The sequence below is a fragment of the Meriones unguiculatus genome, chromosome 1 (genome assembly GCF_030254825.1).
Source record: "Meriones unguiculatus strain TT.TT164.6M chromosome 1, Bangor_MerUng_6.1, whole genome shotgun sequence".
NCBI lineage: Eukaryota > Metazoa > Chordata > Mammalia > Rodentia > Muridae > Meriones > Meriones unguiculatus.
The window spans coordinates 111,062,480-111,077,608 of NC_083349.1; the positions used below are offsets into that span (position 1 = coordinate 111,062,480).

Genomic DNA, 15,129 nt, shown 5'->3' on the forward strand with positions numbered 1-15,129 from the left:
GTCCACTCTCTATATCAAAGACCCAGGAGCGAACTTCAGTGTTTGAAAGCTTGCTAAATCCTAGTTCAGGATGTAGATGTTGGGACATTTTAAAAATCTTGAGAGGAACAGAAATATTTGATTCTCACATGCTCTTTATTCCCCAGACTTCCTGGGTCGTACTGAAGTTCCAGTGGCAAAAATTCGAACGGAACAGGAAAGCAAAGGCCCGACAACTCGCCGACTGCTGCTGCATGAAGTCCCCACTGGAGAAGTCTGGGTCCGCTTTGACCTGCAGCTTTTTGAACAAAAAACTCTCCTCTGAGGCCTAGAGCAGCAGCGCCAAGGGGGCTGCCCTCAAGGCGGGGTCTGGAGAGTGTGTGGTTGCTCTCCTGGGCCATGGAGCATCACATGGCTTCATCCATCACAAAGCCACACATGCTGGGCCTGCATTTTATTGCACACTAAATCGCTAGCAATCTATGCAAACATGACCTTTTAAACAAACGCCACAGCACAGTGCCTTGTAATAGTGTTAACATGTTTAGCTGGGTTAGATGCCAGGGTTTCCATTATCAGGGCTATAAAAGTATTATGTGGAAATGAGGCATCAGACCACCACATGTTACCACTTGGCGAATGTGTCCACTGTGGAGTTGGTGATGTTGGACCCATTCCACACCATGTGACCTCTGCTGGGTCACAGCACTCAGGAGGTGAAGGGCTGGGGTGAAATGCTGCAGCCCTGGGGCTTATGCAGCCTGATACTGAAATAGCATCCACTTGTGCACTGAATAAGCAGAAACTTGATCGTTTTATTCTGATTAGAGTTTATCATTCTCTGCTAAGACAATATAGTTTGAAATATGAGGAACGCTTGATATACTTTAAATATACTGTGAACTCTAATAATGTGGGAATATTTTTCAACTTTAATTTTCTGAAGTATAAATTATTTATGTAAATCCCTTGTTTTGCATATTTCATAGAACATGCATCTTTAAGCTTTATCATTGCCAACATGTACAGAAAGAGAATAAAGGTTAAGTTTATGAATGTAACTCCTTTCTAAGCTTGGTCCTCTATGTGAAAGGCTTTTAACAGTTAACCTTCAGAAGTCGCTTATAATGAAGCCAGGAGGATAGGGTGAGGTGGGGCCAAGAGATCTGCCTAACCCTCCCGCTAACTTGCCCAGGGCTTTTTGGGCATCTCTGTCAGGCTTCTGGGGCTTGGTGTCACTGGTGGCTTTTGTGGGTGGGTGAACTGCATAGGCATTATGCTTGGCCCTTCTAAACCAAAGGGGTGATGTACAAGGAAGGGTGCAGTGCAAAGGTCAGGGCTAGCTGCAGCTCTGTGCCCTGCGGCTCCAGTAACCCAATCACATCCTGTCCCTGTCCTATCACAGCCATACTCACTGCTTATTTGGCTTTTGAATACTGAAATATGAATTTTTTAATATTTAACTAAGACTTTGAACACTGGCCTGCTCTTTGATCACTTCCCCCTGAGTGGGGAGCAGCCTTACCAGGCCACAGAGGAAGACAGTATTGCCACTCCTGATGAGACCTTATAGACCAGGATCAGAAGGAAGGGGAGGACTTCAGTGGACTTGGGGAGGGACATGGGTAGAGAAGGGCGAGGGAGGGTGGGATTGGGAGGGGAGGATGGAGGGAGCTACAGGGGGAATACAAAGTGAATAAACTCTAATTAATTTTTTTAAAAGAAAAAGACTTTAAACACAAAATCCTCCAGTGAAGATAACGAAGGAAAGGTCCATCCTTTCAAAGAGTCACTTGGACTGCTAAGGCGACAGATCTTTTTCCAAGCAGCTGGAGTAACCAGAAGGGGCTCAGGGCTCTTCCATTCTCCCCATTTTTGTTTAATATAACCACTTGGCAAAATCACAGTACAGCAGATTGATATTTTAAAGACTCATCCTTTACTGACTCCAGATACTGACCTACAACCCACTGGTTAGAAAAGAGCCTTTATCTGGCACATAAAACCAAAACAACCAGCATTTTACTTATCTACAGGGAGCTTTCAAGAACCAGGCACAACCCTCCTGAGGAGGCCGACTACGGCTCTCCTGGGTTTGCGGAGCATGTTTTGTTGGTGCAGAAGCAAGAGGGAACTGATGTCGGGGAGAGCTGCTGCATGACATCTGGGGCAACCCAGCAAGTGTGAAGCTCTGAGGTACCTGTGGCTATAGCTACACAAGCCTTCCACCCTTCCAGGGCTGTGGGGACTTTAATCCTCACCAGGGTAAGTAAGTGCAGCTAGTGTCATGTCCCTACCCCTCAACAGTCATGATCCCTTGGCCAGATTCAGGACACAGGAGCCCTTGGGATCTGAGTCATAGGACTTTGATGACTAGAGAGTGTACATCGGTTGTCTTCTTTACCTAGTGACCAGATCTGCCTCTCAGGAAGTCAAGTTCTCTTCCCCACTGAAATGGGAGCCGAAGTTCCTAGAGGATATGAGGAGAGGCTTTCCAAGAAGCAGGTAGTCCTCACAAGGAAGTCTCCCCTTGGTGAGAAGTCCCCGTCAAACCCCTTCAAGTGCCCAAAGAGAGGCAACATGCAGTAGCAGACCAGGGAGATCTCTGCAGTTTGCCTCCCAATGCCACACCTGAGCATCTGTGGGGACAGTGTGCCCCAGAGTGTGGGCAGGCCTCAACTTGAATAAAGCCCTGATACCTTTGAGCTGCAGTCTGGCCCCAAGCCAGGCTCATGGCCCCTTTGAGCAACAAGTACTGGGAGATGAAATAGCTGTCTAGCTGTTAAACCCCTCAGTGAAACGAAAGCACCACACAGACTTCCTAGCTCACGGCCAGAGCTCGAAAAACTGAGTGCTGTTATCTGGATATTTCTTGCAATAGCTTCCTTCCTGGAAAAAAGCAGCAGTCTCTGTATTTTGAGTGTTGTATGTGCAATGTGAAGGAGACACTCTATGACCACTGGAGGCCTGACTTGGCTGCCCCATGCAGGGAGGCCAGATGCATCCCCAGCAGCTCCGCGGTCATTACTTTTCTTGTCACCGGCACTGGACCCTGTGAGTGCCGAGCCGCTGTCCAGGAGTGTGGTCTGGCCTCTAAAGTCTGTTCACAGAAGAAAAGAACTGTATGTAGTGTTGATTAAGCAAGTCCCCAGGGGAGAAAGGACCCCACAGACCTTGCCACAGACCCAGCCCTCCTGTCCTCTCAGACAGGTTCCCAGCTACTCTGCTTGCCTCACTGCTCTGTTGGTTTGTGCCGTTCTCACATGGGCCTTTCTATCTTCAACTCCACCTACCTTTACAGTATGGCAGAGATGCTAAGCTATCCCCAAAACAATCCCCTCCACTGTATTCAGACCCTCCAGAGGCTGCTTTCCTTAGCACCTTTGCACCCTCAGGGACAGCCATGTGACTGGGTCCTAGCCCAGCAAATATAAGAGAAAACAAAAACAAAAACAAACCAACAAAACTTGCTGCCTTCAGGCCTGTCCTACATAAAAATCATTAGCAGGAATGAGTCCCTGGAAGCCAGGTGCTGAAGATGGCAAAGACCTGAAGGGGGACAGTCTGCTGACCTGTAATCCTCTCACTACTGGTACTTGGACAGGAGGATATGTATAAGTAAGCTTCCATCCCAGCATACATGTCTAACCTGTGGCTTGTGGGCCACAGTCACTGGGGATTACAAGGAGCCAGGCCTAACACACACACACACACACACACACACACACAAACCCAGAAGCTTAGTGAAACATTAGATTTTTGTTGTTGTTGTTGTAACTTAACAGCCTAGTTCTTGAGTGTGACCTCCTTACATGACAATGTCCTGTCTCATTATCAAAAGGCTGGCTCTGCCCTGAAGGGAGGATTTGTTTCTAAAGAGACTGAGAACAACCCAACTGTGTAGAAGTTGGGTCACAAAGCATCCGATTCAGTGCTGAGATTTGAGGGCCAAGCCCTAAATGGTGCTCCATTCTCTGTCCCCAACTACCACCCAGGCTCAGGGGATACTCAGGAAGAGGAAATAGAATATAAGAGCCAGGGTTAGTGGCACAGCAGTAGGGAGGTAGAGGCCAGTATGGTCTACATAGGTAGTTCCAGGACAGCCAGGGCTGCACAGTAAGACTCTGTCTCAGAATATATATATATATATATATATATATATATATATATAGAGAGAGAGAGAGAGAGAGAGAGAGAGAGAGAGAGAAAGTTGTATATATGTGTGTATGCCTGATTGATAATGGGGAAGAATGCTGTGAACTTGGCCTGTTGCCCTCACAGTAGCTGTGGTACTTAGTCAATCCAGACAGAATTCTGGCACAGATGAAGGGGCGAGGGGGGTGACTGCCAGACCCCATGCTTACTGAGGCACTACTGGCAGTTTATGGCTGCTGAGGCAGATTTTTTTCCCCTTGCTTTAACGTTGCCGGTGGGAGGTTCCCCCACATTGCGGATGGCCCCACAGGCACACACATATGGGCAGCTGGAAGAGCACAATGACATGGATGTGGGGAGGGACTGTTGAGAGTGGTTTGGGGAGAACTGGGAGAAATACGGGGGAGGTATGATGTTTCACTGTATATCGTATGAAATTCTCAAGAATAAAGAACGTTAATGTAATAACTTTTGAGGTTTCAAGCTGAAAACATGGCATGAGGCAGAGGGAAGAGGAACCAGAAGAAGAAACATGCACCCCTCTAAGCCTCAGGCTCCACAAGGGAGAAGGGGAGACCAAGAAGCCAGGGGCCCATGCATTTGTTAGCCTGTATGCAACTCTGTGCTGGGAAAATTGCTTTTTTTAAATATGTAAAAGCTCACTTTGCCCTCCTCCATCCCTTTTTCATATAAGTTAACATTTTTAAATTTCCTATTAGAACAATTTTTGTTGCTGCTGGTGGCCCTGTTTTGAGACAGGGTCTTATTTTGTGACCAGGCTGGCCTCAAATTCTTTTTAATTTTTAAAAATGTCATTTTATGTGTATGGGTGTTTTGCCAGCACGTACATCTGTGCAGAGTACACACACAGTATGCCTGTGTCAGAAGAAAGCGTAGAAAGCGTCAGATCTCCTGAAACTGGAAGGTTGTTAGTTTCTGTGTACGTGCTAGAAATCAAACCTGGGGCCTCAGAAAGAGCAGCCAAGTGCTCTTAGTAGCTAACCCATCTCTCCCCTGGTCTAGAATTTTTTATTCTCCTGCCCTCAGCTCCCAAGTGCTAGGATTAGAGGTGTGCACCACCATCCCAGGCTAAGAACAAGTGGTCAGTGTGGTGAATAGTAAATGGTAGAAAACTGTCAGAGGGACGAAGGCTCAAGGAAGAGGAGAGCTGAAGTTATTGGTGAACAAGCTCTGGCCAGTCTTCTTGGCCCCACTTTGTAAGGATTCTGCACTTGCGGGGTTCAGGGATCCACACAGGCTGTCTTTCCAGTTCCCTTCTCTGCTCAGTGGCCAACAGGGCAGAGAGGAACTGAGCACCTGGCCACCTGCCCCCTCTCCCTGCTGCCTCTACATTTTCACTTCACACCCTGGCTACTGCCTCCTCTGTGAGGGTGGGTGGGCTTTGTCAGGATCCGTCTGCACGTGTGCTTGCTGCATAGTGAGTGTTGCAAACCACACCCACCCAGCCCTACTCCCAGACCTTCACAGCCTCTCTGTTCTCCTGGCAGAGCTTTGAGGACCGGAACTGCCTTTCAAAAGCAAGCTGGCTGTGGTTGGTGAAGCTCTCTTCCTGAGGCAAATGCAGCTTTTCAGAACTGAAAAGAGAAAAACAAAACATAACAAAACAAAACAAAAAACTCAACTCTGCACAAACAATTCTACCGCTCAAAAGTTATTGAACAGGTTGGAATAATGTTCCCTAAAGGTCCATATGGGAAGGCTTGTGCTCCAGGGTGGGAATGCTGTGGACCTTTAAAGGATGAGGTTAGAGCAAAAGGTCCTGAGGTCTGGGGATGCAAGGGACTGTAGAACCCTGGTCTCTTCCTTTATCTTTCTCCCTGCTTCCTGAGGGGTCTAACCCTACAGAAACTCCTGCCATGGTGTTCTACCCTATTAGAAGCCTAAAGCAACTGGGGCTACTTGATTGTGAACTTATCCTCCCAAACTGTGAGCTAAACAAACCTTTCATGAGTCAAGTGCCTCAGGTGATGTGGGCTAACACAACTACCAGAAGAGTCACAGGATCTTCTTCCAGCAGTGGCTGCGGTAGTTTCTTGTTCCTGAGACCTGGGATGGGAACAGGGGAGACATGAGGCAGCCTGTTGGTACTCAGACCAGGGAGCCAAGGACAACTGCACATCTCCCTAGCAGCACATGCACAGAGCAGAGCAAACAGAAATGGAGTAGCTTCTCATGAAGAGATGGTGAGAACCACAAAGTCTCCAAGAGGAGAAGACAGGCATTGTGGTCCCTCAAACAGCCTGGCTTTCTTGCTCACTATATAAGGGGACTCTCTAATACAGCTAGCCTTCTCCCCTTTTTCACTGGAGAAAGATTCTGCTTTCTGTAATCAACTGCCCATGGTTAATCTAGCATATTACCCTTATATTCTTGCTTCATCAAACAAAGCACTCTCCGGACATGTCCTTTCAGAGAGCTGTTGCCACTGCTGCCTATTCCTACTGATGAAATAAGCCTTCTCTCTCCTTCAGCCCCTATTCATCTCAAAAGAATTTGCTCATCATCTATCCACTGGAACTTCAAGCTAAATAGGACACAGCCTAGCACTCAAGGTCTGCTGTTGGGGGTTGGGGGGTTATATTTGCCTGTAACAGGCAACAGAGGAACAAAACCACACAACAGCCTGGCAGACTGGAGAATTGTAAACAGTTGATTTAACCCTGACACTTTTGTGACTATTATGTATTTCTTTGCTTTACGGAAAAGGGATTTTTTTAGCTTTCTAGCCAGGCTGGTAGCAGGGGTCAGACAGTGTCTCACAGGCTATAAGGACCAGACTCCACTGTGAGAGTATTGGGAAGCCACTGAAGAGCTTTTCAGTGGGAAGCAATTATTCAACCTTTTTGATGGAAAAGGCCAGACTAAAGGAAGGCTACTGGAGGGCTGGAGAGATGGCTCAGTGGTTAAGAGCACTGTCTACTCTTCTGAGGGCCTGAGTTCAATTCCCAGCAATCACATGGTGGCTCAAAACCTTTTATACAGGGATCTAGTGCCCTCTTCTGGCATGCATGCAGGTGTAGATGCAGACAGAGCACTCATCTATGTAAAATAAATAAATATTAAAAAATTTTTAAAAAAAAGGAAGCTGAGCTGTGACAACAGAAGCTGAGAGGGAGGGTAAGGTAGGAAAGTAAGACAAAGCCTCCTCCTCACTGAGGAGTTATATACTTGTTATTTTAAATAAAAATGGGTCTTAAAGTTGAAAGAAACTGTTAAAGAGCAACAAAACACAAATGCAAATCACTGGAGGATGAAATGAAGCAGGCATTGCTTTTTCCAGTGATTCAGGATAGAGAAAGAAACCATCAGGAGAGCGTGATGCCAGGAGTGATGTAATCGTAGCACTTGAGAAGCAGAGGCAGGGCATGGTGTTTGAGGCATTAGTTATAATGCAAACCTGCCTCAAAAAAAGGGGAGGGGTGAGGTGCTTGTGCTTGTGCACCTGGTGCAACAACTAGAAAGAGCCAGGAAACTACCTGGAACACTCAGGACTATGAAGTCACTGGATAGCCACAGAGACAGTGCCAGGGAGGAGGCTTCCAGGAGGGGGTTCACGCATGCGTGCATGCATGCATGTCTGTATGTATGTACTTTGTTTGTTTCAGAGATCCGTTCATTTTTATGTGTGTGGTTGCTTTGCCTTTATGTGTATCTATGTACCACACATACACAGTCCCCGTGGAGGTCAGAAGAGGGCATTGTAGAAGTAACTTTTATTCGCCTGATTTAACCATTGTCTTGGAGGCTTACTGCTTCCATCTGCCTACCTATGCCTAGTACTGGAAGCTTCTAGCCTCAGTAAAATCTAGGCATAGAATGCTTTCAGCCTCTGAGACTTAGTGCTGAATAAGCTCACCCTTTCTAGTTCTTTTTGAGCTCTGGCTGGTTGGTTCAACTCAGCTATTCAGCTCAAACCCCTCTCCTAGATGACTGATTCAACCTGACTTCTCTCAGTTTCTCTCTGAATAGCCTCAAACTTAGTCTAGCAATGTGCTCTAATCTTCTGTCTCCTTCTCATTCTCTGGTTCATTCTGTCTTTACCTATGTCTAGTTGGTCTTCTCTTCAACCTCTGATCTGTCATCAGCCTCTCTTTGGGAATGAAGCGACGGGACGTGAGCATGAACTTGGGCGATCTAGTGAATAGGTGGGCCTTCTCAGTTTCTTTGGCTTCTTTTTTTGTGTCCTCCTGTTTTCCTACAGGAAGACACAAGAACAAAATCAAGCTCTTTAAAAACAAGCCTAGGGCTCTCAGGGTAGGGATATTCACGACACTTAGCTGTGTCGTTGATACACCCTCTGGTCCCAAAGCACCTGTGCCATACTGGTGACTGCTTCCTCTCACTTCTAGGAGCTTTTTCTGTCTTTGTAACAGACATTCACACAATGGAGAAACTTCAGTCTACAGGAAAAAAAATGAGACTCTTTGAAGTCCCTTCTACAGTGAGCTGTTTAAATCTGCTACTAAGTACAGAAGTATGGCTTCACTCTACCAAAGCCGCCAGGCAAAAGACTTAGTAATAATGAAGGCCCACAGCACCATGGAAGAACCTGCCTCCATGGGGCTGTTTCACTGACTGTAAATGCTGATAGAAGGGGGGAGCTACCCACATGGAAGAGCCAGCTTCTACTTGCAGTTTTACTACATCACTACATCGGTCAATGGTATTCACTTGGCCATTCCAGGCTACACAGGGGCCAGGTTCTTTCCGCAGGGGTTTCCCCGTCTAGAACAGATGAGCTACCCCGTGTAGCAGCTCCCACCTTTACTAGCACACTGTTCTAACCAGTACCAGAAGAGTCCTCTTGGGGACACCGCCCACTGCCCTTAAGATGTCAAGAGCAGGGTTAAGGAATGTAAGTGTGCCGGCAGGTGGGAGACACAGAGGCCATTAAAAGGGAATGTCCTCCCCTAACACTGAGCATTAGACCTTTTTGCTCTTTTCCTCTTCTACACTCCTGAAAGATCAGTCTTTGATTTCAAGACACTTAGATTACATCTTGAGTTCCAGCTCTTAAGACATTTAAGACATTAATATTCAACACACATTTTCTGAAGTTTTGTGCATAAATATTCTCGATAATCCTCAATGTCTCTAACATTGTACCTAAGCTCTTCTTTCTCTCTAGCAAATACCTGGGATGTGGGGACCCAAAAAACCAAAGAGCAAAGACCCTAGAGGGTACACCTAAAGCAGCAGACTTAAATTTGGTGGAAGTGAGGAGGACATAACTTCCCAAAGGGGTTCCTGACCTCAAAGTGAAAAACAACTTTACAATCAGACACTGAAGTGCTGTTCTGTAAACCCCCCCCAAAAAAGAAAAGAGGTGCCCATCCCAAGCTTAACTGTCTCCTGACTGCATTGCTATGCAGTCCACTTCTCCTACTTCCTATCTCAGGGACTACAAAGGCACACATTCTCCTAGACCTACACAGACTTGCCATTGACCCAGCCCTGGTAATGAGAGCTGAAAGGTCAGCCTAGGGACTGCTGGAGATTCTGTGCTTCCTGATAAAAGGACCAGGGTACAAAGATCCTGGATACCTTCCCCTCCGTCTTCCTACCCACCACCTGGTGCTGTGAGCAGCATCAGGCAGATATGAGAATGATGGAATGACCCAGACACATTAGGACAGCAGGAGAAAAAGAAAAACAATGACATCATAGTTAAGTAAAGAAGTAATAAAGCCCAGTACCGGTTTATTTGTGTACTTTAAACAGTATTCACATTTCACTTGACTTTTTCCAGGTCTTCTGTATGACATTACTTCTATAATTCTCTGCTGAGTAGGCTGTGACACATTTTCAACCCATTTTTTATGTAACATCTCTTTTCTTCTTTCCTTATAAGCATCTAGATTCTGAAAATATGTATCCAATCTCTAACAAAGTAATATAAACAAGACAAATTATGAAAAAATTCACTTATCATTTTATTAGTGCAGGAGAAAACATCCATTCCTAAGCTCCCCTATTCATACTGTCTATGCATCACACTAAATAACTGCGATGCAGACTAAACTTCAGAGAGTTAACAAGGGAACACGGGGCAGGAAGAGAATATGGAAAATTCTAAATCATCCTGAGCCTTCAAGTTAAACTGTCATCCAACTCATAAACTCAATTAAGCCTTTCCTAACTCACCAAATTCTTATTTCTTTTTATAATTTTCAAAGTGTTAACCAGTCATGCATTCTGTATCTAGGCTTCCCCACCACAAGGTCTGTGCCTGAACTGGAAGAACAAAGGCTTACCTTGATACCTCTGACCCACGACAGTAGGCTAAGCCTGTGCTCCTTTTGATGTGCAGACTAGAACTTATGGGCACGTGATTTAGTTACCGCCTAGCCCACTGCCCTCTTACAGTGTACTCAATAAACTATTTTGAGACAGAAAGAATATCTGTCTATATCCATCTATTTTGTAAATTACAGATCACAATAAAAACGTCTAGGTATTGTTATAATAATAAATTTCAGTCTTTTAGATGGGAATTAACTTCTTTAAAGCATATTAACCCCATAGAGATTATTGGTCACTTAAATGGTCATCATCCTTAAATACTAATTAATTTCTGATGATTTTATATAGCCCAATGCAATATGGGAAAGTGGGGGGGGGAGGAAGAAATTTCTATCTAGTACAAGTCAAAGAGGGGGCACACTGCTCAGATTCCTTAAGGGCAGAGCCAAGCAAGACGTGGGACCTCAGTGACCCTGTAGGGGGTATTTGTAATCTTGGGGCTGCACAGTGTAAAAGTGTAAACCAGAGGTGTGGCACTCTGCCTGCAAATCAGTCCCTCTGACAGAATATTAGCCTGAATGTTAAATGTCCCTCAAAACTCATGTGTTGATTTGTGTTTCCAGGTGATAGGGCTATCGGGGGTGAGGCAGAAAGTGTAGGAGGCAGGTCTGGTAGCCGGAAGTTAGGTTGTTGGGAGCATGCCTTTGATAAAGATACTAAGACTCTGGCCCCTTCACTCCTTTCATTTTGCTTCCTGGATGTCCAGAGGTGAGCAGCTCTGGCTCCCCCTGCCATTACGCTCTGCTCTGCCACAGACTCAGAGTGATAGAGTGAAGAGACTGTGGGCAGAACCCCTGAATCTCTGAGCCAAACATCTTTGCTCTATTAAGCTGTTTAATCTTCACAGCCACAGAGCATGACATCAGCTCTTGGTCATGCCTTTCTGCATCACTCCTGCTCCTCCAGAACATGCTCAGAACAAACTATGCAGCCAGTTCTTACCTTTACGATATGGTTTTCTCTAAATAATATTGCATGTACAGCTTCATCAATGTCTTCTCTAGCTAATACCTAAAAACAAAATTGAATGGTAGGTCAAAAATTTTGAAGGAACAATTGGAATGACAAATCCCAGGCAATCTTCCAATATCGCTACTGCTAATCTAATGCCTGTCTCTCAAAACATAATTTTAACTCATTACTGTAGAAAAAATTTAAATACTATTCTTTAATAACCCATAACCTAGTTATAATAAGTAGCAATTCAGTATCATTTCATATAAACCCCTACTCACTTTTCTGCCATTCTAGTTGACTATTTTGAAACACATCCCTGATATTCTATCATTAAATCATATTTGTTAAAGTTTCAAGAAGTTGGGGCTGGAGAGATGGTTCAGCAGTTATAAGCATATACTGTTCATGCAGAGGTCCAGGTTTGATTCCCCACACCTATGTCCAACCATTCAGTTCACAACTGCCTGTAACTCTAACTCCATAGGGCCCAACATCTCTGGCCTCTGTAAGCACCTGCACTGAAGTGCACATACCCACATAAAGCACATAATTAAAAATGTAATAAAAGAATAAAGTCCCAAGAAGCTTACTAATCATTTTCATAGAGAATGAGCTCTCTTTTCAGACGATCACATAATTGTATTTTAGGAGACTCTTGAAGATTTGCTTTCTGATAGGTCTTTTCATACACCAAACCTCAAGGGTTGGGGATGCGGTCCAGTTGGTAAAGCAGACATGAAGCCCTCTAAGCCCTCAGTAAAAGCCACAAAATGGCACGAAGTAGGTGTGTTGGTGCTAAAGGCTAGCTTGGGTTACATGAGACCTTGTCTCAAAAAACAAACAGCAAAACTCAGAAATTTCAACTTAGTGCTGGACTCAAAAAGCAGAAAATTCGACTTGGTGAGGCTGGCCAGGAAGGAGCTCTGAGCTGGTGCAGAAGCTGCTTTCATTTTGAGTTAGAGAATGAATGGTGTACCGAACCCTCCTCTCTATGGCGCTCTCTCATCACTGTGAACAGACCAGCTTTTATTCTTAAATGACTAAAGAGCAACAAATGAAGAGGCAATGCAAATCCAGTGTCTGGAAGACATACACTATTACCTAAAATAATGGCCTCTAGTGAAAACTCAGGATTTCTTAGAATTTTGCTACTCATGTGTGACCTATCCTTCTATTCTACCACATTGAATACATCAAGACCAACTAAATCCTAAACTCAGACACCATATATGTTTATAAGTCTCAAAAGCAGAGTTGCATTTTGTACCTGTAATTTAATATATTCATATGAAATCCAAAATTATACCTGAACTGGATCTTCTCCAATGTAAGTTCTAGAATATGCACAATTCTACCTAAAGCTTGGTTAGAATCACCTTAAAATGGCAATGAAAAAAGTATGAAAAACAAAATATTCCCCTGAAAGTATACTGTAAACATAGAATGACTGCTATTTGGAGAAGTAGGAACATACAAGTATCATTGGGAAATCACATTTTTTAGCCTTCCTAGTAAGATTATAACTAAGTTAACAAATGTTATATGCACTCTTGGTCAACAACCTTTTTATTAAAGAAAAAGAGAGAGAGAGAGAGAGAGAAAGAAAGAAAGAAAGAAGGTGGGATAGGGCGGTGCATGCCTCTAATCCCAGCACAGAGGCAGGCAGATCTCTGTGAGTTCCAGGCTAGCCTGGTCTACAGAGCAAATTTCACATCAGCCAAGTCTACGATGAAATGAAGAAGAAGAAGGAGAAGGAGATGAAGGGCTGTCAAGACAGCTCAGCCAGGAAAGGTGCTTGCCACCATGTCTAACCACCTGGGTTCAGTCCAGTCCCTGGAGCCCACATGGTAGAGGGAGAGAGCCCCTGCTGAAAATTGTCCTTTGGCCTCCTGTCCCTGTGTGTTTGCCTTCTGCATATACATACATATAAATAACTGTAATCTAATTCAAAGAGAGAGAGATCTAGACAGCCATTGTCATTAAAAGGCATTCTTTGCAATTTTTCAGAACATTTATACATGTTAACAATTCATAGCAGCACCTCTGAAATCCACTGTTCACAAACACAAAAATATTAAACTCATATTCACACTTCTTATTGCCACCATGGCAAAGAGGGAAGCTAACTTCTCAAGAGCTTTCTTTACAATGAGGAAAACCACAGAAACTATAAAACTAAAGCTTTATGAGCAAATCCTTATCAGCCATGGAAGGGCAAGCTCTGAGCTGTCCTGTTTACCTACTAAGCTATTACTTAGCTACGTTACCTACCCTGGCAGCCAGTTGGTGCCCTGTCCTTCAGGTTGGCTTTTGGCTGAATCCGGATCCAGGCATTTCCACTCACTGTACCCTTCCGCATATCTAATCTAAGCCAACCACTGTTCCAATACGGAAATACACACATGAGACCAAACTGGTCCTAAACTCAAGGGAGTTTGTGTCTCATTGAAAGACAATGTCTCAAAAAGAAAATCAAGAAGCCTTTAAGTACTCTTCCCATGTCAATCTTGACAATAAATCCATGATAGGAACTATCACTTGGCTCCAAATAAAATATCTAGCTTCTTATGAAGAAAAAAGGAAGGAAGGAAGGAAGGAAGGAAGGAAGGAAGGAAGGAAGGAAGGAAGGAAGGAAAAAAGGAAGGAAGGAAAAAAGGAAGGAAGGAAGGAAGGAAGGAAAAGAAAAACAAAACAAAACTTTAAAAAGCTGTGCTGTTACCTCCATTAAAGAAACAGACTCTGGCTCTGGCCATTCCTTTAATTTCTCCACACTGAAATGTTCATCACAGTTGGAAGATGGTGGGGCAGCCATAAATAGTAGATTCTCTGAGCAAGAAAAACTGAGAAGATTTAGTATATCAATGTGGAAAAAAGCATGGCCTTAGAGGCTTGGGATTCCTTTTGGCTGCTCCTCTTTCTTTTGTTCTAGAGACCCCTCCCACCTGTCCTGGGAACAGAAGCATGTATGAACATTGACTGCATAGCCTGAGGCTAAGGTGAGGGCCCTCAGCAGGGAAGGGTGGCTGCCTCAGGCTGTAGACCAGCCCCTCAGCTAGATGTTCCTGGGCTGGTGAGTGGGAAGGGTGGGACCTCAGGCCTCAGAAAGAAGCTCCTGCACTGGCGGCTCCATCTTTGGCCCTACAAGCATCAGACTGTCGCTCCTGTGCTGCTGGCTGCTTACTTCAGCGCTGCAGGCCTCACCTCAGATGGAGGCTCCTGCGCCTTTTGCTGGTCCCCTCAGGCCGCAAGTCCCCCCTCCCATCAGATGGACACTTCTGTGGGTGTTGGCTGGTTACCTCAGACCTGAGCGCCTCCCCTCAGGTGAATGCTCCTGTGCTGGTCACTGGTCACTGGTCACTTCAGGCCTTCAGGCCTCCCAGGATGCCTTGGGGTTGGTTTGCTGCTCAGCGCACGCGGCACAGCCTCAGCCAGTTCCGGTGGTGGGTGTTCTCTCAGCCCCAAGGGGTGAGTGTATGGAGCAAGGCCGCGCGCAGTCTAGCTGGCCAGCGACACCAACGTCCCTGGAAAGGAATAAGGATGGCGTATCCACATAAAACTAGAACACCTAGAACACTATCTTTAAACTTAGCCTTTCACCTTGCCTTCCCGGGGGCGATTCTCCTCAGCTTGTTCGGTGTAGTGGGATGTCAGAATTTCTGGTTGAAGCTTATAATGTTAGTAGCTATTCATATAAAAAATAATAAAAATTATGAA

At 45.0% G+C, this 15,129-nt stretch overlaps 3 protein-coding genes across 8 annotated transcripts in view; 1 reads left to right on the forward strand and 2 right to left on the reverse strand.

Annotated features, from left to right (window-relative positions):
- Positions 1 to 1,040, forward strand: part of Itsn2 (intersectin 2) — a 114,368-nt gene extending 113,328 nt beyond the window's left edge. For all 5 annotated transcript variants that reach the window (XM_060365277.1, XM_060365273.1, XM_060365269.1 and 2 more), the window contains one exon: positions 147 to 1,040. In XM_060365277.1, the coding sequence (XP_060221260.1) occupies positions 147 to 304 (158 nt within the window). In that variant the 3' untranslated portion in view covers positions 305 to 1,040. The remainder of the gene's footprint in view (positions 1 to 146) is intronic.
- On the reverse strand, positions 775 to 14,847 carry Fam228a (family with sequence similarity 228 member A). Of its 2 annotated transcripts, none has more exons than XM_021644977.2 (9): positions 14,712 to 14,847; positions 14,135 to 14,241; positions 11,401 to 11,469; positions 9,852 to 10,037; positions 8,468 to 8,555; positions 8,197 to 8,350; positions 6,097 to 6,201; positions 5,615 to 5,729; positions 775 to 3,079 (listed from the first exon to the last, which is right to left on the reverse strand). In XM_021644977.2, exons 2-9 carry the CDS (start codon positions 14,225 to 14,227, stop codon positions 2,930 to 2,932), a joined length of 960 nt encoding a protein of 319 aa, XP_021500652.1. In that variant the 5' UTR covers positions 14,228 to 14,241; positions 14,712 to 14,847; the 3' UTR covers positions 775 to 2,929. The 2 variants fall into 2 exon arrangements, with proteins under 2 accessions (XP_021500652.1, XP_060221404.1); XM_060365421.1 differs by having other exon boundaries at positions 14,135 to 14,255; positions 14,712 to 14,824.
- Positions 14,803 to 15,129, reverse strand: part of Fam228b (family with sequence similarity 228 member B) — a 29,662-nt gene continuing 29,335 nt past the window's right edge. The window contains exon 6 of the mRNA XM_060365401.1: positions 14,803 to 14,936. Within this exon, the coding sequence (XP_060221384.1) occupies positions 14,868 to 14,936 (69 nt within the window). The 3' untranslated portion in view covers positions 14,803 to 14,867. The remainder of the gene's footprint in view (positions 14,937 to 15,129) is intronic.

Coding starts and splice junctions, on each gene's coding strand:
- Fam228a (XM_021644977.2), bottom strand. CDS start 14,227: ATGGCTGCCCCACCATCTTCCAACTGTGATGAACATTTCAGTGTGGAG. Junction 8,351..8,467: donor CAGTCACCAGTATGGCACAG/GTGCTTTGGGAC, acceptor GTCTTCCTGTAG/GAAAACAGGAGGACACAAAA. Junction 5,730..6,096: donor AGGCACTTGACTCATGAAAG/GTTTGTTTAGCT, acceptor TTCTCTTTTCAG/TTCTGAAAAGCTGCATTTGC.